General features: G+C 42.1%; 1 protein-coding gene across 1 annotated transcript in view; it reads left to right on the top strand.

The window, feature by feature from the left end:
- LAMA1 (laminin subunit alpha 1) overlaps positions 1–21732 on the top strand; it is a 168353-nt gene that overhangs the window by 14666 nt on the left and 131955 nt on the right. The window contains exons 2-3 of the mRNA XM_040479369.1: positions 16412–16582; positions 16772–16884. Coding sequence (XP_040335303.1) covers positions 16412–16582; positions 16772–16884 — 284 coding nt within the window. The remainder of the gene's footprint in view (positions 1–16411; positions 16583–16771; positions 16885–21732) is intronic.

Raw genomic sequence — 21732 nt, 5'->3', positions numbered from 1 at the left:
CAGTTGGTTAAGCGTCCAACTCTTGATCTCAGCTCAGGTCTTGATATCAGCGTTGTGAGTCTGAGTCTTGCATTGGGGTCTGAACTGGGCATGAAGTCTACTTAAAAAAAATGAACCGTCTCTTTGTTCATTTAGGTCTTCTTTAATTTCTCTCAGAAATGTGTTGTAGTTTGCAGTGTGTTGGTCTTAAATTTCTTTTGTTAAATTATTTTCTTAAGTATTTTCTTCTTTGCGAATAAAAAAATCTGGGACATATGGGGAGCTGATCAAGTCCTCCTTTGCACTCAGTTTCCAGGACATCCCTGTTAGGTGTTTGGCTGGTCAGCTCGATGTAGCTTGCACTTCGGGGACTGCAATCACAGGCCAGCAAAACCTCAAGCAATCCCCACTCATTCATATATTTTCTGTTGAATTTACTATTTTTATGACAGCATCATTGTGTTTCCACTCTCTGCTCCAAATGGGGTCAGCCATCAGTCCCTAGCAGTGAAGCTGCTGATGCCCAGGCTTGCACTGCCCTGGTAATCTACCATGGTGGTGAAGAGCTGGGTAAGGGTTCAGCAGCCCGGGCAGAAGGCTAATCTTGCCCGCTGGTCTTAACCTGAAACCCTGGCAGCTTTTCATAAGGAATAACTCCTCAATTTGTTGTTGGTCTTTGGTTGATTTCAGAGTCCTAAAACAGTTGTTTTTAAACATTTTGTCCAATTACATTTTTTTTTTCGGGGGAGGATTTGTCAACCTCTCTATTGTGCCATTGCCAGAAGTCTCTCTTAAAATGTTTTAACTTTTATAGATTCCTCTCACCACCAGTGAGAGTCCATTTCTTGCTTGCTTGCTTGTTTTTTTTTTAAGAGAGAAAGAGAGTGCATGTGCATAAGTGGGAGAAGGGAGAGGGGCAGAGAGAGAGAATCTCAAGCAGGCTCCACGCGGAGCATGTTTTCCACACCCCTGGGATCATGACTGGAACCGAATTCAAGAGTTGGATACTCAACTGACTCGGCAACCCAGGAGCCCTGAGAGTCCATTTCTATTACCTATCATGCCATTAGCAACCCACTAGTTTTCTGTCCATTTCTGATATACTTCTTGTTAATTAGCAAAATGCTGGTGTTGATGGAGACAGATAACAACACTATCTATGATGGGCACCTCTGGAATATGAGCAGTCTTCCTAACTGGAGTACGAGCTGACTACCCCCCAGAGGAACCTCACCCACTTTAACACTAGCTGCATCTGGGTAGTTTAACCTAAGACACACACACACACACACACACACACACACACACACACTGTCTCAGTCTTTATACTGAAGTATCTTAAAGTAAATTTCAGATATTAGACCTGTTACCATTTATACTTAAGTAGATGTTCATCGTGAGTCAAACTTCAGTTTGGATCCTCAGTTTGACTAATTGTCAGCATATGCAAGTGAAAGGGAACTCTGGGAAATGCAATCCCCACGAGGAAATGAACACCACATTTAAAGAAGTGCTGTATTGGCAGCCTGGGAGCGTGGTCCCAGAAGTTGGAAGAAGGGCTAACATTCTCCTGACACAAATGAGGCCCCCTAAACTTGCCAACTTCTTTGGAGAAAGAGCCAGAGGTGTGGAGGAAACACAGAGGGAGGTCTGTGCTAAGGTGTGGGAAGGGGAGGGAAGGACCGAGAAGGTGAGGGCTGAGGAAACGGAAAACTGTGTAGACCCTGCAACTTGAGCTTGAACCAAGATACTTAGAATGGGAAACCTGTGTAGGCCACAGTGGAGAGTAAAGATGGGCCATTTGGTTTTTACTCATTTGTTCTAAAAGAAAATGTGCTACAGAAGATGTATATCAATGTGGTTTATTTGAGAGTAGTAGTCTATTAACCCAGAATCTGGGTTCTGGTTTCCTCATTACTAACGTGTGGAGATATAGTAAATTTTCCTTGCCTGTAATATCATGATAAAATACAATTATAGAGAAGAACTTAAAAAATAAAGGGTTAATATGGGGTACCTGGGTGGCTCAGTCAGTTAAGCATCTGACTCTTGATTTCGTCTTGGGCCATGATCCTGTGATTCATGAGATTGAGCCCCATGTCAGTCTCTGCACTGAGCGTGGAGCCTGCTTGGGATTCTCTCTCTCCCTTTATCTTTGCCCCTTTCCTGCTCATGCACACACACACTCTCTCTCTCAAACTAAATAAACTTTTTTCAAAAAAGGGTACTGCTGTAGTGATGAACTGTGTCTCCTTGACCTTCCCTACCTATCTCCACCTGTTTTCTTCACCGCAATGGGGAGCTGGCCCCACCTTCTTTGAATGGCCCTGCCTGTGCCTTCGGAGGTGCTCTTGAAAACTCTTCCTGATCCTTCTGTCACCTAGACCTACATTTTCTCCCGGAAGCTCAAATGCAAGGTTCCAAGGCAGCCAGGGAAGAGATGTCACACTGTCTTCTCCAACCCACCCCTCCCCACCTTGTGCAAAGCCCTCCGCACAGGCCTCTGTGAAAAGACACCTGGTCAGAGTGCCCAGCAACCTGCAGGATTCAGGCTTAGAGGGTGACTCTCCATCAGAGTTAGACCATGCCAAGTAAATATCCTTCTTTTAAATTAAAAAAAAATTTGTTTAATGTTTCTTTATATTTGATAGAGAGGGAGACAGAGGTTGAGCAGAGGAGGGGCAGAGGGACACATAGACACAGAATCTGAAGCAGGCTCCAGGCTCCAAGCTGTTAGCACAGAGCCCGATGCAGAGCTCTAACTCACGAGCAGTGAGATCATGACCTGAGCCGAAGTCAGACGCTTAACTGACTGAGCCACCCAGGCCCCCCTCTTCTTTAAAATTTTAACATTATATTGTAAGCATTTCACTGTGTCTTCAACATATCGTTTGCAATATGACTGAAGCAGGCCAGTGGCAGATTATTCGCATGGAACAGGGCAGAGGAATCAAGCCACTGGTTTGCTTTAATAGATTTCACTGGTTGATGCTCATTTGAACTTTTTTGTTCATCTGTTGTGTCTTCAGTTGGGGAACTCTTGAAGATTCTGCTTCTCTTTACAGTAAGCCAAAAGCCTTTGTTTAACTGAAGCACCCCGTTCCCTCTAGAAATAGCTGCTCAGCGCCTCCAAGACGTGAATGCAGGATGGGGAGTCTGGGGTTCTGTTGAAGTAGTGACAGAAAACTCCTGGAGGAAACATGATCTTACTAATTAGTCTGCTGATCTTTATGCCAAGGCTTGGCTGAATTAGCCAACCCCAGAGTGGTATGAGAGCTAGAAACAACCCAAGAGATCATTTAATCTCTTGAATCCAGAACAGCAGCCCCGGAGAGGCTCAGCCATGAAGCATCCCAGACCCACCTCAGATCTGCAGTGGGAGTCTGCATTTTTAAGGTGATCTCCAGGTGATCTATGCATGTAAAAGCTGGAGAAGTACTGTTGTAATTCTCAACTCCTTTTGCACAGTCCAGTGCAGAATGGCTTTCGAATATCTTGTGCGTAGCTAAATTATAATGATCACATTTGCGGATGCTAAGCGTCCTCTTCTGTCTTTTTTTTTTTTAACGTTTTTTTATTTTTGAGAGACAGAGAGATAGAACGTGAGCAGGGGAGGGGCAGAGAGAGAGGAAGACACGGAATCTGAAGCAGGTTCCAGGTTCTGAACTATCAGCCCAGAGCCTAACGCGGAGCTCAAACCCACAAACTGTGAGATCATGACCTGAAACCAAGTCAGATGCTTAACCAGCTGAGTCACCCAGGTGCCCTCTCTTCTATCTTCAATAACATGGCATTATTAATTCAACCTTAGATCTGGTAACTTTTTTCAGAGTACTGTTTTCGTATTGTGTATACCTATCACAAGGAACCATAATATCTTTTCCACCTTCGCCAAGCTTATCCCATACTTGCAGGTGGATTTTGGGGGGGAAAGTGCAGGGTCTTACCTTTATCCCTATTAAACTTCTGCTGGTTTTATTTTGGCCACCTGAGATTCCACTCATTCCACAACCCCACGTATTCATGTCCCATATATGTGATGCCTTTTTATATCAATATCTCGATTAGGATTCATAACGTTAACAAGGAAGCATTGGGAACACGATGTGGAAAACCCAAGTGTCTGCTCTCAGTTCAATATACTTTAGGTTGCTTCTCTTGTTTTCAAGGTAGCTTTTTGGGAAAGTACACTGCTTCCCCCTTTTCCCCATGAGAATGCTCCTAGGCCATCTTGGGCTTTCCATAGGAAATCAGTTCCTAAGGTGCGCTAGGATAACCCGCAGGGAGTGACCAAATTACCGTGACACAGGGGGAATGGGGGTCTGTAGTAGGTTGGAGGCTAAAAGAAGATAGGGTTTAAGGAAGAGGGGAAGGTCAGTTTTGGCAGAAGCTCCTGCAAGGTCAAGTAAACTGAAGGTGAGCTGCAGGCAGGGTTGGAAGTTGATGCCCTCGAAAAGGGCATTTTTAGTGACTTCAAGGAACGGAATCCCAGTTCAAGGTGAGTGAAGAACAAATGTGAGGCAAGGAACAGGAGAGACAGTGAATGAAATTCTTATACACATCCTTGACTTAGTAACAGCTTTTTGAAAAAAAAAAAAAAGAGAGAGAGAAATGATCACCTTAAACATATACATCTATTGAAAGAGGTATGATTTCATCTATTGAAAGAGCCTGATTTCAGAAACAAACAATGGTACTGGACCTGAGAAAACACAGGATTATCAATCCCAGTGAGAATGCTACCAAGATCATGAAAGTCTGTGTACTTTTGATTGGAGTGTTTACTCTGGGTGTTAAATGTATTTGTCTCTGGTTGGTCTCCAAGGTGGGAGATATCTCAAATGATTTCTTTGTTTGTGAGATGTCCCTGTAGGAATGTACTGGAATAAAAAGAGCTGTAATCTGGTGGATCCAGCCACTTTGGGGTCATCGTACTGGTGTTCAGTTACAGGTGGTGGCTTTGAACGCCAAATGGTTTCATCAGAGGTACATGGACACTTGTGAGGACAAGCCTCGGTTGATGCTACTGCTGGGCCCATGGAGAGTAAGGGCAAAATGAAAATAGGGGGCTCTTTGTTTAAATTCTGAAAACTTTCAGGATGGTTTCAGCAGAGCATTAAACCAGGGGGGAAGGCACTGATCACACATCCTGGAAGTGACTGGGGGCACATTCCTCAACAGACTTGCCAAAGTTTTAAAGCAGAAGCAAGGAAAATTTGTGTCACAGAGCACAGCAGAGGCAGAAGAAGGAGAAACAAATAATAAAGACCTCGAAGGGTTTGTAGAAAAGTTGATGGGTTTTGGAAGCATTTGGCTGGTGAGAAAATGTTGCATTAATTGATGTTTTTAGGTACTTAAACAAATGATATAAACCTCGCACACATTATACGTGAATAAGCAAAGTATAATGTGACTGCATTTTAATTCAGCAGGCTGGCAATATTGAACTTAAAGGCCATACTTGCTTTTTGACTTTCCTTTCAGTCAGTTCACCCCTGTAAGGATCTGGAAGGAGAGGAGGAGTGGTAGTGCCTTCCAGGGCAGTGGGAACCAGACGGAAGATTTCAAAATATGTGTGTGCGTTGAGGACCTTTTGTGTGTTGCCTAAATGCAATAATGTTTTCCACAGGTATTTAAGTTGCTGCCCTTGGCAGCCAAAGAGAAAAACCCTTCCTGATGAATGAATTCTAGTTTTTGTCTCTGCAACTGAACTATTATGCTGAATCAAAAACCACAATGTCGTGGAATATAAGCATTAAACAAGCCTTTGTGGGAGGAGTGGGTGGATCCCGATAAGGTTCTGTTTTATGCAGAGGGTGTTTGTGCCCAGCTGGTTCATTCTGCTTATTTATCTTAACAGTGAAAACCTCTGTCTTTGTCAAGGACACCTTGAGTCCATTGCTATGGAAATGGAACTCAGCAAAACCCTGACAAGGCCTTTAGCTCACCACCCCCTCTAGTTTTTCTGAGATTAAACGTCTCTTCATCTTCCCATGTGAGACAAAAAAAAGTCAACTGTGTTAAATGCCAAGCTCCCAGGAGTTTGGATTTGACTTTTCCTTCACTGATTATGTAGGGTCTTTCTTTTTCATTCTCCTTCTCTCCGCTCCTCCCCCTCTTTTTCCCCCCACTGAGCTGGAAAGGGCCTTGGAATCTCTAGAATATCTTAAAGCTTTTCTTTTACTAACAGCCATCAATGATTAAATTGGTGTAGTCCAAAACCCAAGTATTTGCTTTTGAAGGAGGAGGAGCTGTGGGCGGGGAGCCATTTGCCCTGTTTCTGTCTTGAGCTGACAGGGCTCCCAGCCTAGGGAGGACCCCAAGTTGTCTTCATTTAAAAATGCTCCCAAGTGTGAGATTTTCGAGAAAATAAGATAACTGGTCACTTTTGAATAATTCGCATTGGAAGCAAAAGCCCTGTTTAACACTAAGCAAGCAAGACTTTTGCACATTTCAACATTAGCCATGATAGTATATTATTTCGAAGTTCTGAGAATAACGGTATTTCGTATACAAAACAAGTTCACTTACTAGTGATTAAAATGATTTTTAATTTAGGATAAATAACTTGAAATAGAGTTTCTTTCAATGGTGTGTTCCTGTTACGAACACATGGTTGTAGGTTTCCCGGGGGAAAGGAACAGAAGAGGAAGGAACCAGTTGTTCTAAGGAGCCTCTGACAATTGCTGATAAGTCACAAATAAAAGTGGGGAAATAGTTTCACGTATGCTTATTTTTCATATACACTAATTCATAACCTGCAGGGATGTTTGTGTTGTTTTCTGGAAAAAAAACATTTAAGGTGAGGTGCATTTTGCCACAACTGGTAAGTAGCCTCCTGAACACATTTTAGGGGTTGGGGATGTGCTACTGTAAGTAATTTCAAGTTAAACCCTCTTCACTCTTTCCCCCACTCTTTCACATATGCCCACGGTCCTCAGCATTGGAGAACGTGTCCCTGAAAATAAGCTCCGATGGCAAATGCAAGAAATCACATGATAACTTTATGAGGGTGGGTTCATTCCCTTGGAGGGAGGAAAGATGTCATGAAAGCTTATGTTGGTTTCCTCAGGGCATCTCATCTCCTGGCCCAGGCAGCCTGGATGACATTAAGAGCTCCTTTTCCACTCAGTGCCCTGGAGCTGGAGGCGGGCGCCATGTCAGGCCCACCTGGTCAGGTCACTTGGGACTTCGCCTGAGCAGGACATTAACTCTTGGCTTGGCCGGGGCTCTTCTCACTCACCTTCACGACCCACCTGGATCAGAAGGGCAGGGAACCTCCTGGCTGCCTTTGTCCAAAGATGGACTAGATGCGGGGGTGAAGAGGTAGGGAAAAGAGACTAAGAGTGACCTATGACACCAGCCCCTGACTCACAACACTTTAGTAGGAGCACTTTCCCATCCTGGCTTCTTGGCCTTTTGGTACCAACGGGTCCCTTTGGCAAAGCCAACGGGCCTATTCTTAGCATGTTTTTAAGTGCATAAAGTGCATGCTACATAAGTGCATACTACAAAGAAAACCAAGTATATTAAAGTATAGTGCTGCCCCAGGAGTTAGCATGGCTAACTCTTCACGTTTTGTGTAACTGTGCAAACGTCACCTCTTCAGAGACGTCTTCCCTTGTCACCTCCTAGGACAATGAGGGAAGATTGTGATTTACAAATGTGCATTTAACTTACAGGGATTTATGACCACCCAGTGTCCCAAAGCAACATCAGAAGGAACAGTAAGCAAGGAAGAAAGGGAGGAGGGAAGGGGGTCAAGTGTGAATAGAGTGAGCAGTCCTGCTCAGCCTTCTGTGCAGTGAGTCCCTGCCTTGGAGAGTCTGGGTTTCTTTCCTCCGTGTGTCATTCATGATGCACATCACTCTGGGCTGAATGTGTCTCTTCTGTTTAAAGGCAGATACTTCTCATACTCAGTGACCCTGGAAGACAAGCCTGCTATTTCATCTAAAAATCAAATCAGAGAAACAGAGACTCAAATACATGAATTATAACCATGTAAGTCTAACTATATTTGAGGAAACTGATATTAGTGGTATCCACTTACAATATGCAAATAATAAGAACAACTCTTTATTGAGCTCCTAATACATTATATCTTACCCATAATCTCATTCAATGCTCACAGAAGTTCCTAGGCACTGCTCTTCTCATTGCACAAATAAGGGCACTGAGACGTAAAGCCACTCAGCCATGGCCACACAGCTGGCAACTGGTAGACTTATAATTCACATCCATGGTGCTGTGATACAGAAGTCCATGTTCTTCCTCCTTACCCAAACACTGCCTTTCATAAGTAGTGGTGATTGTAATAGGCTTTCCATTCTAATAGAATTGACAGAAAATACATGATTGGAGTGGACATTTCCATTTTAAGCCTGAACGTGTACAAGGTCGACATTAAACATGCCATATTAAGTAGAACTTGTTTTGGAAAAATTCCACATGATGTAGATTTATACCCCGGGGGGTAGGCAAGAGTCAAGAAAGTGCTATTGTCATAGGCATAGATCAGAAGCAAAGCCAGCCTCTGTGAGTTCTCTGACTTATGATCAAGGTTGTATGAAACATCATTTGTTTCTCTCCTTCTCCTCTTGAGAGCCAAAGCTCTGAGGAGTGACTCCCAAAGGAGCAAAAGAAAGCAGAAAGTAGAGAGAGAGAGGGAGAGAAGAGAAGAGAAATAAGGAAAGAAAGGGAGAGAGAAAGAAAAAGAAAGCCAGTTTATATTTCTTTTGAATTCTTAAAAAAAATTTTTTTAACATTTATTTATTTTTTGAGAGACAGAGACAGAGTGTGAGCAGGGAGAGAGGCAGAGAGAGAAGGAGATACAGAATCCAAAGCAGGCTCCAGGCTCTGAGCTGTCAGCACAGAGCCTGATGTGGGGCTGGAACCCACGAACCATGAGATCATGATCTGAATGCAAGTTGGATGCCTAATCTACTGAGCCATCCAGGTGGCCCTCTTTTTGGTTATTTTATCCAAAATGATAAAAGAATTACCAAATTACTTCTCGTTGCCTTTCTGTACATTGAATGGAGAAAATTTTTTCTTACTTCATTTTCCAAATAGTGGGAAAGAGAATGGTGGACAAATTTACCTGATAATCTATTGAGGTAAAATTCCAGAATCATAATAACTTAGAAAAAAGGGCTCATAAAAATACTCATTTAATAGTTGAAGAAATTGGAATGCCTGGGTGGCTCAGTCAGTTGAGCGTCCAACCCTTGGTTTGGCTCAGGTCATGATCTCACAGTTCATGGGATGGAGCCCCATGTTGGACACTGTGCTGACAGTACAGGACCTGCTTGGGATCCTCTGTGTCCCTTTCTCTCCGCCCCTCCCCCACCTGCACCCTATCTCTCCCACTGTCAAAAATAAATAAACAAACTTAAAAAAAATAGTTGAAGGGGCGCCTGGGTGGCTTAGTTGGTTGAGCATCTGACTTCGGCTCAGGCCATGATCTCACGGTGCGTGGGTTCGAGCCCCGTGTCAGGCTGTTTGATGGCAGCTCAGAGCCTGGAGCCTGCTTCAGATTCTGTGTCTCCCTCTCTTTTTGACCCCTGCTCACTCATGCTATGTCTCTCTTTGCCTCTTAAAAATGAATAAACATTTAAAAAAAGTAAAAAAAAAAAAATAGTTGAAGAAATAGAGGCTCTGAGAGGTTGATGTGCCTGAAGACATAAAGGCATGTAGAAGTGCAACCAGGAAAAGAGTCTAGATTTAGTCTCCCAGTTCTGTGCACTTAGTAGTGAGAGAGCATTCCTTCCTTCATTTATTTATTCTTCCATTCAGACTTTATTGGGCATTCACATGAGCCAGAGGCAAACTTAGGGCAAGTAGGATATGGTTCTACCCCAAAGTAACCCACAGATTGATCAGAGTTGTTTTTATTTTTCAGAGAATGGATAGTGAAGGGAGAAAAATGGGAGAGAGATGGGAACTGGTGTAAATGCTAAGTGCAGATGGGAACAGGGCAAAAGAAGAACATCTATATTAGCCTGGGATTCAGGAAAGATCAGAGCTTAGCTTGAAGGGTGAGTAGGGCATGAAGGGTTATATGAAATATGCAAAGGGAAGGAAATTGAAATTGATTTGAAAACTAACAAGACGAGCTGGGAAAGGATTTTAGACCTGCCTTTGCCTGGGTACACACCCTCATCCATCTGCCTGGATTATCCCTAACTGCATTTCTTGTTCTAGACTCTCTCCTCTAATATGTTTTAAAATATTGCTGCATTTTAAATATTATTCTTACTAGAATCTGTGAGTAGATGCCTGTTTTTCCCTCCTGATTGTGAGAGCCCCAGGGTTAGGAACAGCCCAGATCTGGCATCCTGGTGTCTCAGAGGGGGTGCCTGCCTTAGTGCTTTGATCCTAAGAGATTCTCACGGAAAGTTTATTGAACTTAACCTAACATCCTCACCTGCTTCTTTGGACTCATGTGGTTACATTACTAAAAGTGAAATCATCATCTCCCTAAAATTCAAGTTATTAGAATACTTTAATACTATTAACCTGGATATTAAGTTATTAGAATACATTGATGTTATTATCCTGGAATAGTGTTAGATCCTTCCAGAATTTTTCTCTGAATGATGCCATTTGTCGTTGTTAGAGGTGCTGTTTTTATTGGTCAACCAGGCAACTACCATGATTCAAAGAGTGCTGGCAAACAGGGTAGTTTCTTTCTTTTTTTAATTAAAAAAACTTTTTTTTTTAAATATATATTTTTGAGAGAGAGACAGAGACGGAACATGAGCAGGGGAAGGGCAGAGAGAGAGGAAGACACAGAATCAGAAGCAGACTCCAGGCTCCGAGCTGTCAGCACAAAGCCTGATGTGAGGCTCAAACCCATGAACCACAAGATCATGACCTAAACCGAACATGGATGCTTAACCAATTGAACCACCCAGGCTCCTCAGAGTGGTTTATTTCTAATACTAGCCTTCTCTAATTTATTTATTTATAGAAGTTTACTTGGTTAAATGGGTGAGGTTAGAGTAAATGGAGAACAAAATGGATTTGAATTTAAAAAAAAAAAATCACAAATTTCTCAATTCAGGAACTTACATTCTTATTTTTCCAAATTTCTCCATGATCAAATAAATAGCTTTGATTATTTTTTCAAAATAAAAACTCCTGAAAAATTTTATTCAACCCCATAAAATTTTCATAATTTTTAATTCCATTCTGGGGAAGAAAAGGATCTGAAATTATTGCCCTAGACTCCTTAACTAAGAATTGCAGATCATTTTCTTTTCAGGATATCACATTGGTTTTGAGTATGGATTAGTATAGCTTCATATACTAGCATTATATAGAACTCAAAACTGTTTTTTCCCTTTTTCCAAAGCAGAGAACAAACCTCACTGGAAAAACTCATGCTTTTCTTACACACAAATGCATTAAGGCCCTCAACCACCGACCCTGAATCATTTGAGAAATATTGATGAAAAAGATGTTGCAATTAGCTTCAGGGTAGTCAGCATTTTAGATACTCCGGTTTTAACGCAGCAACAATATTTGCTGCTGAGAAAAACATCTAGAAACTTCTAACAATGAATTATTAAGCTATCGGGAAGTCTCTCAGATGAAAACTTGGGTAATTATATGTAGTAGCATTGTTGCCTGCCTGCTTGCGGCAGTTGTCTTTAGTTTCATTTTTTACTTCATATTAATAAGGGAATTTCCATTAGATTGACAAGTCCTAAAATGCATTTAAGAAGGCCATATGTACTCAGGCTGTGAGGAAAGGGAATTAAAAAAAAAAACACCGGTGAATGAGCAGGAATTTATTTCATGCTCAGTGGAGTTTGGCTGTATATTAGCTACTGGCTAAATACACACATAGAGAAATGATTCCATTGTGTGTCCCATTGAATGAGAGAAAAATACAGATTAGTATTACAGGAACACTAACTAAAGTAAATAATGTCTCTCAACAAAAATGTATAGTCTAATTTATTAAGTCCATGGCTAGGGAATGGGAAAACTGTGTAACATACGTATCCTACTGTAGCCTTCATTCTGCCTTTGATTTTTATGCATAAAATCAAATGTTTGCTCTTGCTAAATTCTTGATCCCGAGGCCCTTTCTCACCCTTTGATTTCCTGTCCCTCCTCAAACTTGAAGCTTGGGTAGTTTCCCTTTACTGAGGTATTTCAGTGGTCTTTGAAATGATTCAGCAACCTGAGGTGTTTTTAAAAAAAAAAAAAAATTATTATTATTTTTTTAAAGTAGGCTCTGCACCCAGCATGGAACCCAACACGGGGTCTGAACCCACAACCCTGAGATCAAGACCTGAGCCGAGATCAAGAGTCAGGATGCCTAACCAACTGAGCTGCCCAGGCGCCCCTTAAAAAAATTATTTTTAACACATGCGTTTTCTAGTGTGTATTCCTTTTTTTCTTCTTCTAGCAGATGCGGTCATATGCAATAGGGAACAGTAATTATTTTATAACTGTGAAGTGAAAGTAAATGTATTCATGCAAGGAATAATGTTTAGTGAATCGTTTTTGTTTTTTTTTTCTTCAAACATTAGTTTATCTGAGAAGAAAGATTAGTTTTAGTGAAAGACAGCCAGGATGTTTTTATGGCACTAAAACGATTTAAAGGTTTTTCTACTCAAACATACTAATGAAGGAATTTATTTTTCTTGTATTAAAAGTGTATGTATGATACCAGCAATGTAAGGACATACAGAAATTCTTTAAACCTGTCTAGTACAGGGGCACCTGGGTGGCTCAGTCAGTTAAGTGTCCAACTCGACTTCAGCTGAGGTCATGATTTCACCATTTCATGAGTTCGAGCCCCACATTAGGCTCTGTGCTGAAAGCTTAGAGCCTCCTTGAGATTCTCTCTCTCTCTCTCTCTCTCTCTCTCTCTCTCTCTCTCTGCCCCACCCTGCTCAAGCTGTCTCTTTCTGTCTCACAAATAAATAAATAAGCATGAAAAAAATTTAAAGCCTATCTAGTACAAAGAACTACCTGATGCTGATTACTATAATTGAGATATTATTCAACCAAATTCTGTTCAGTTTACCTTCACAAGGTTTGTGCTTCTTTGCATCAGTGACTTGGAGCAGGGACTTCTGAGTACAGAGAGCATATGCCCTCACCACTCCTAGCTGCCCCCTGTAACTCAAGGCCACCGAGGTTCTCCAGAGTGGGAGGGACCCCTGGGCAGGAAGCGGGGAGTTCTCTTGATGTGGAGCACTTGGGGGGGGGTGAAAAAGTGGGAGCACTTGCTAAGTCAACATGTGAAGTATTTGTCGATAGAGAAACGCATCGCTAAATCAGTTCCCATGACCTTGGTTTCTTTTTCTTGCTTGGCTAATCTGTGCCAAGGGAATGGATAGAGTTGATTGTACTGCAGATCTAAATGCATACATGTGGTATAGAGCCAGAAAAATATCGTTTTAGCTCTAGGGATAAAACACCAGTGTTTAAAATCATATTGCATTCTATTCTTTTTCTTATCTTTGTTTGTTTGTTTAGAGAGCGCAAAAGCAGGGGAGAGGGTCAGAGAGAGAGGGGGGGAGGGAGGATCTGAAGTGGGCTCCGTGCTCAGCATGGAGCCCGACTTGGGGCTCAATCCCATGACTGTGAGATCATGACCTGAACCGCAATCAAGAGTCAGACACTTAACTGACTAAGCCACCCAGGGACCCCAAACCATATTGTATTTTAAATTTTTTTTTAACGTTTTTTATTTATTTTTGAGACAGAGAGAGACAGAGCATGAATGGGGGAAGGGCAGAGAGAGAAGGAGACACAGAATCGGAAGCAGGCTCCAGGCTCTGAGCCATCAGCCCAGAGCCCGATGCGGGGCTCGAACTCACGGACTGTGAGATCGTGACCTGAGCGGAAGTCGGATGCTTAACCGACTGAGCCACCCAGGCGCCCCAGCCATATTGTATTTTAAATGCCTCCTAAGATACATTCAAACCAGATTACTAGAATGGTAATTCTAATGGTAATCTCCTAAAGGATGGAGAAAATGAGTATTTATCTCAGCACCAAACAGAATAAATATCAGCTCCTCCTACCACGTAAATACCACACGCAAGAATCTGGTTTAGGAACCAGATCAGTACATAAAATGTAAGTGTCTAACTACTGGTGGATAAAAATAATACTTTAGGGAACTGCATAATTACACATAACAATTCATCAGTTTCTTCACAAAGCCTTTTTAATTAAAAAAGAATCCCCTTTAAAGGAATATGATAAAAATAACCAACTTTAAGTTCACAGTGAAAAAATATATAACATATTAAATATTGTATAGGATATAAGTGTGCATTGTGTTTCACAATTAGGAGTAATGATCTGGAACATAAACATTCAATAACTATTTTCTATTGAGAGGCTAAGGGCCTCTTGACTTGAACAAGGCCATTCTCCTGGGATAGAACACTATTGACAGGTAGTTCTGTTTTATGTGGCATCTTTTTTTTTTTTAATTTATCTTTAAGTTTATTTATTTATTTTTGAGAGTGAGAGAGAGAGAGAGCAAGCAGGGGAGGGCAGAGAGAAAGGGAGGCATAGAATTCAAAGCAGACTCCCGGCTCTGAGCTGTTAGCATAAAGCCCGATGCTGGGCTTGAACTCATGAACTGCGAGATCACGACCTGAGCCGAAGCCAGATGCTCAACTGTCTGAGCCACCCAGATGCCCCTGTGGCATCTATTTTTAAATAGATGCATAGTAATTTTTTTTAATGCAGTAACTCTTACCAAAAACACCATTTGAATTTTGTAATTTCAGTGATTACAATATCTATATTAGAAAAGCTCATTGAAAACATTAGGCACTACCTAAACAATAAAAATTGAACACATGAACTCCTTCTATATTACTAAGATTATATTGTGCTTTTTCAGATTTTACTGGAAAAGAAACATTGCAGAGAAGACATTGACTCTTTGTTCTTTACAAAGAAAAGATTATCTCCTGTGATCTGAGATCAACCTCGAGTAAATTAGAGAAACCCCCCTTAGCTAACATCCCCCTGCCCCCTCACTGAAGTTTTGTGTCTCAGTACACAAAGTCATTTAGGTAGAATGCCTCTTCAGTGTCCTGTACACCATTGTTTCTCGATCTTTATGGAATCTTCACTGCTCTTATCTTCTTTTAACAAGATACAGCCAAGTTTCCAAAGACCCTAAAGCAATTCTGCCTCCCACAGTCATCCAAAAATTGTTTTCTGAATAGTTTGGACCAGTTGCTTAAAGATAAAAATCACTCAAGACAAAAAGGAGTGTACAAAGGCAAAGATCATTACTGAACTGAAGAGAATTTTGCAACCTGGATCATAATGTTGTAAACTCTTATTCACCAACAAAAATAGGCAGTAAAGAAAAAGGAGAAGGCAGGGAAAATCCTAGATGATTACGGGAAAGACCAGGTAAGTTCTGGCAGAGGCAGCGGGAACAAGGCGGACAGAGAATGGGTGCCCTTCTTTTAAGTGAAAGGTGTTTGAATTTCATTGGCAGATACATGCATTGGATCATTTGAAACTTGTCTTGACACCTATTTTCCCAACATTTTATTGTGAAGATTTTCAATCAGAGAGGTGGAAAGAATTGTACGATGAACACCTCTCCTCCCACCCAGATTCTACAATGAACATTTTACTATTTCTCCACCACCTGTATTCCATCTCTGTCCATCAACCCAGCTCATTTTTGGTGCATTTCAAAGTGAGTTTAGATATCAGTATGCTTTGGTCCTAAACTTTTTTTTAATAAACTTTACTTATTTATTTTGAAAGAGACAGAGACGGCATGAGTGGGGGAGGAGCAGCGAGAGAGAGAGAGAAAGAGAGAGAGAGAGAGAGAGAGAGAATCCCAAGCAGGCTCCACGTGATCAGTGCACAGAGCCCAACTTGGGGGCTCGAACTCACAAAACCGTGAGATCATGATCTGAGCCAAAACCAAAAGTTGGACGCTCAACCGACTGAGTCACCCAGGCACCCCTGCTCTTAAACTTTTAAGCACGCACGTCAATATTTGTTTGATTCTTTTTTGTTTTTCAGGTAAGGTGTACATACAGTGAAATACTCAAACCTACCCACACTGTAGACTTGTGCCTTCTGTGATTTTTCATGACAGCACGTCTGTATAATCCAAACCTTTATCGAGATGTAGAATGTAACATTACCCCCCGAAGCTCCCTCGTGTCACCCCCCCCCATCAATTCCCAGCCCCTGCAACTGCCTGTTCCGATTGTTTCCTCACAGATGAATTTTGCCTGTCCTAGAATTTCATATAAATGAATCTGCCGTATGTGCTGCTCGGTGTAACGCTTCCTTCCCTCAGCGCACAGACTTCAAAATCTCTTTTTGAGTCACCTGCAGAGTGAGGTGAAGTAATCCCATTCTTTCGATTTCAAGTGGCTGAGCTGACTTGGTGAATCCTGACTTTCAGGGCTGTTTCCTGCCATTCTCAATCTTGCCAGCAACGCGCACATCAGCACCAACGCCACCTGTGGGGAGCGGGGGCCCGAGATGTCCTGCAAGCTTGTGGAGCATGTGCCCGGTCGACCCGTGCGCAACGCACAGTGCCGGATCTGCGACGCGGACAGCGCCAACCCCAAAGGCAAGTGTCGCTCCTATTCGGAAGTGCCCTTGGGGACTGGTACCTCTAGAAATGATGACTGAAGGCTTCTGTTAGGAGTCCCGAACGTTGTGTTCACCTTCACTGCCACTCATGTCCACTAGCCTTGCCATTGGGAAGTCAAAAACTTTAAAGAGCTGAGAGGAATGCCTATATTTTTTCTTTTCGCAGAACGCCACCCAATATCCCATGCAATCGATGGGACCAACAACTGGTGGCAAAGCCCCAGTATTCAAAACGGGAGAGAATATCACTGGGTCACAATCACTCTGGACTTAAGACAGGTAGGTCGGGCCAGAAGCACTGAAGGAAGTCTATGGATTGCTGAGTTGTGCTCTCCCGATGCCCTTCCAGAAAGTCTGGCTTGTGTCTGAGCATGTTTACATTCTGGTCAGACTGTTTTCCACCAGGTGAATTCAAGTGATACACAGAAGTAGTCTATTTCTTGTCGCATTTATCATTCCCAGGTATCTGCGAGAATATGGGTGAAATTGTGTCCACGTGGTTTGGTGTTCTTGGAATCTGGGTGAGCGGGGCACGCTCACCTGTTTGGGATACAATATCAAGCTGTGTAATACATGTCGTCAGACACCCTGGGGGTGAGGGGACAAAACGCAGAGTTCCTTTTGAGGTTATTGGCTTACTATTATCACTGTGCAAAGGTATTGCATAAGGGTTGTATGTAGAAAAAATCCCTAGGAAACCAAAGGGATGATGTGACTCCTGTTGGCCATGCTCCGGCCCTGTCATGCCGTCGGTGAGTCCCAGAGAAATGGATTGTCCATACTTCTGTGAGCAAGCCTTCAGTACGAGTTGGGGAAGACAAGGTATAAATGGCTCCAGCCACGCCCGTATCTTCTTGCTTTGCTTCAAGACCACATAGGAGAACGGACAAAAATATGATACAGGTCTTGGTTGTCCCGATGTTTCTGGGAAAGGGAAGGAAAAGGAAAGAAATCTGAGAGGAAGAAATGAAAGAGAGATGGCAGGTGTTTGGGGCTATTGTCAAAATCTCGAATTTGAGGTCTCCAGAAAAGCCATTGCATGACATTCTTATTTGTTTCCATTTAATTTCTCTTACATTAGAACTCATCAATATCATGTTAACTATAAGCTCAAAGAAACAAATCATTGAAATACGCACTGCAGGGTTGAAATAGGAGTTGTGAAAATTTATTGACAAAGAATTATAATTCTTTGAACAGGTATTAGTTTTGGGTTTTTTTAAATGTTTATTTACTTATTTTGATAGAGAGAGAGTGTACCCATGCGTGAGTAGGGGAGGGGCAGAGAGAGGACAGAGAGAATCCTCAGCAGGCTCCGTGCTGTCAGTGCAGAGCCCCGTGTGGGGCTCAATCTCATGACTGTGAGATCATCGCCTGAGCCGAAATCAAGAGTCGACCACTCGAACGTCCAGACCACTCAGGTGCCCCAAATAAGTAATAGTTTTTGAAATGTGTAGGCGTTTAAGTAGAAGGCAAGGTGATGGTGTGTATATTCACATACAAGGACCTTTTGTATTATTTCTAATGTATCTGAGTTCTTCTGGGAACCCTTGGGTTCTTCTACTTGGGTTCCTTCTACCATAAGGAATACATTCAAGTGGAATTAGCAGGGCCTATTAGAAAATGTATTATTTCTGGGGCGCCTGGGTGGCGCAGTCGGTTGAGCGTCCGACTTCAGCCAGGTCACGATCTCGCGGTCCGTGAGTTCGAGCCCCGCTTCAGGCTCTGGGCTGATGGCTTGGAGCCTGGAGCCTGTTTCCGATTCTGTGTCTCCCTCTCTCTCTGCCCCTTGCCCGTTCATGCTCTGTCTCTCTCTGTCCCAAAAATAAATAAACGTTGAAAAAAAAAAAAAGAAAATGTATTATTTCTAATAATAACAGTAAATAAAGTAGCAAAAGGTGAGGCTCAGGAGATTTTTCCCCATGTTTAGGTTCATAGTATTTCAGTAAAATAACACTTTCAGTTGTTTTCAGCCGTATGTCTTGCGTTATTATGTCATGTCTTAATATTTGTAAACCTCCCTAAAGCAAAAGAGAAAAGAACCCCCATTTTGGCCTGGCCTGTTTTTATTTCAATGGTGAGAAATTGAATCTCTTCCTCTACTGCAGGAGATCTTGGTTTTCCCATCGCCTTTTCAGTTTATTTTCTATCTTCAAGGGGAAAAATACAGCCGTTTTCACCATCAGAAATGTGATAGTATATGGAGTGTAGAGGCAAACTAACAGCTGGACATTTTACTTTTGGATTTCAGATCCATGTTAGACTGTCATTTATCGTGCAATGTGTCACATTTGATTTCACTCTGAAGGGATCTCTTTTGCTTTAGGTTGAGCTGAGCTGGCTTGAGGAATTCAAGGGGGCTCATCAGTTTTAGGTCTTTAAAGCATATTTCAAAAATAGGCATGTTTACATAGTTATAGACCTCTAGGTAATTTCTAGTGCTTTTTAGATAAATTTCCAAATTAAGATTACTTAAACTAATTGGTACTCAGAAATGTCTTTACCTTTTTTTTTTATTTTTTATTTAAATTTTTTTAAATCATTTATTTATTTTTGAGAGACAGAGAGAGGCAGAGCATGAGCAGGGGAGGGGTGGGGGGAGAGAGAGAGAGAGAGAGAGAGAGAGAGAGAGAGAATCTGAAGCAGGCTCCAGGCTCTGAGCTGTTTGTTAGCACAGAGTCCAACATGGGGCTTGAGCTCACGAACTGCGAGACCATGACCTGAGCTGAAGTTGGATGCTCAACCGACTGAGCCACCCAGGCGCCCCTCTTTACCTTTTTTAGACAGTGTAAAATTTTTGTCATGCTCTCAGTTTTTTAAAAAGTGCATTATGCAAATCTCTCTCAGATTTATTTATTTATTGAGCCTTTTTATTATGAACATTTTTTAATATGGAGAAAGCATATTACAGTAAGCATGCCCATACCCACCCCTGAGCCTCAGAGATTGTTAAACATTCTGCAATCTTGATTTCAGCTTCCCAGTTTCCAGGCGAATGGCAGTCATGATGATATTGTACCAATACAGTATTTTCTGTAGCTTCAAAAAGTTAAGAGATTTGTCCTGAAGAGACACCATGCCATTTGCAGCCCTAACAAAATTAAGAGCGATTCCCTAATAACTTTTCACCATCCGTATCGAACTTTCCCTGTTTATCCAACAATGTCTTCTGTAGCTCTTTTTCCTTTTCAAACCAGGATCCATTAAAACCACTTCTCACATTTGATTGTTAGATTTCTTAAATCTCTTCTTTTTTTTTTTTTTTTTTAATTTATTTTTGGGACAGAGCGAGACAGAGCATGAACGGGGGAGGGGCAGAGAGAGAGGGAGACACAGAATCGGAAACAGGCTCCAGGCTCTGAGCCATCAGCCCAGAGCCCGACGCGGGGCTCGAACTCCCGGACCGCGAGATCGTGACCTGGCTGAAGTCGGACGCTTAACCGACTGCGCCACCCAGGCGCCCCTCTTAAATCTCTTCTAATCTGAATTGCTCTCCACTGGTTTTTAATTTTTTTTAATTTTTAATTTTATGTTTTTAATGTTTATTTTTGAAAGAGAGACAGCACAAGCTGGAGTCAGGCAGAGAGAGAGAGAGAGAGAGAGGGAGATAGAGGATCCAAAGCAGACTTCATGCTGTCAGTGCAGAGCCCCATGCAGGGCTTGAACTCAGGAACAACCAGATGATGACCTCAGTGGAGGGAAGGAGGGAGGGAAGGAGGGAGGGAAGAAGGTAAGAAGAAAGGAAGAAAAAGAAAGCTTAAGATTCACTTTAACAAATGTTAATCCTAACATATATGTGAGTAGTCTACATAACAAACTACTTCCTGCTCACTATCAAGTGACTTCGGAGCTTGGTCTTCAGCACTATACCCCTGAATTGAGTCAGAGATCTTTTGTGACAACTTAAAATTTTAAAGAAGTCATTCTGAGTGAGAGAACTAGCATGTGCATTTGATGGATCTTTTTTTAATTTTAATTTTTTTCAATGTTTATTATTTATTTTTGAGAGAGAGACAGAGACCGAGACAGAGACAGAGACAGAGACAGAGCATGGGCAGGAGAGGGGCAGAGAGAGAGGGAGACACAGAATCCGAAGCAGGATCCAGGCTCTGAGCTGTCAGCACAGAGCCCGACGCAGGACTCGAACCCACAACTGCAAGGTCATGACCTGAACCGAAGTCGGACGCTTAACCAACTGAGCGACCCAGGCACACCATTTGATGTATCTTGAATGTAATGCTTGTCAGCATTTTTTTAGGCCCTGCTGATTCCACTTGAATGTATTCCTTATGGTAGAAGGAACCCAAGTAGAAGAACCCAAGGATTTCCAGTTTGAGACCCACTACTTTCAAAGTTTAGACACCAGGCAGAATCTTTCATCAATAGGGACATTCAAAAATCCAAACCACAGTGAGATACCACTTTGCACCCACTGATACGGCTGTTACCAAAAATACAACAGAAAATAACGAGGTTTGGTGAGGGTGCAGAGACACTGAAATCGTGGTCCATTGCTGGGGGGAATGTAAAATGGTACAGTGTGGTGGAAAACAGTGTAGTGGTCCCTCAAAAAGTTACACAGAGAATTTGCACATGCTCCAGCAATTCTCTTCTAGATATATCCCCAAAAGAACAGAAAGCAGGAATTCAAGGAGATACTTGCACACCCATGTTCATAGCAGCATTATTCATAATAGCCAGAAGGTGGATGTAACCCCAGTGTCTGTCAATAACTGAATGAGTAAACCAAGTATGGTACGTAAATAGAATGGAATATAATTCTGCCTTCAAAAGAAAGCAAATTCTTTTTTTTTTTTTTGGCATTAACTTCAGTATTATTTTTTAGAGACTATTTATTTATTTTTTCAATATATGAAATTTATTGTCAAATTGGTTTCCATATAACACCCAGTGCTCATCCCAAAAGGGGCCCTCCTCACTACCCATCACCCACCCTCCCCTGCCTCCCACCCCCCATCAACCCTCAGTTTGTTCTCAGTTTTTAAGAGTCTCTTATGCTTTGGCTCTCTCCCACTCTAACCTCTTTTTTTTTTTTTTCCTTCCCCTCCCCCATGGGTTTCTGTTAAGTTTCTCAGGATCCACATAAGAGTGAAACCATATGGTATC

The sequence above is a fragment of the Herpailurus yagouaroundi genome, unplaced genomic scaffold, assembly GCF_014898765.1.
Source record: "Herpailurus yagouaroundi ecotype Mexico unplaced genomic scaffold, PumYag 142, whole genome shotgun sequence".
In the NCBI taxonomy this organism is placed as follows: Eukaryota; Metazoa; Chordata; class Mammalia; order Carnivora; family Felidae; genus Herpailurus; species Herpailurus yagouaroundi.
Note: the sequence above shows the minus strand (reverse complement) of the source record. Positions and strands in the feature narration are given on the sequence as shown.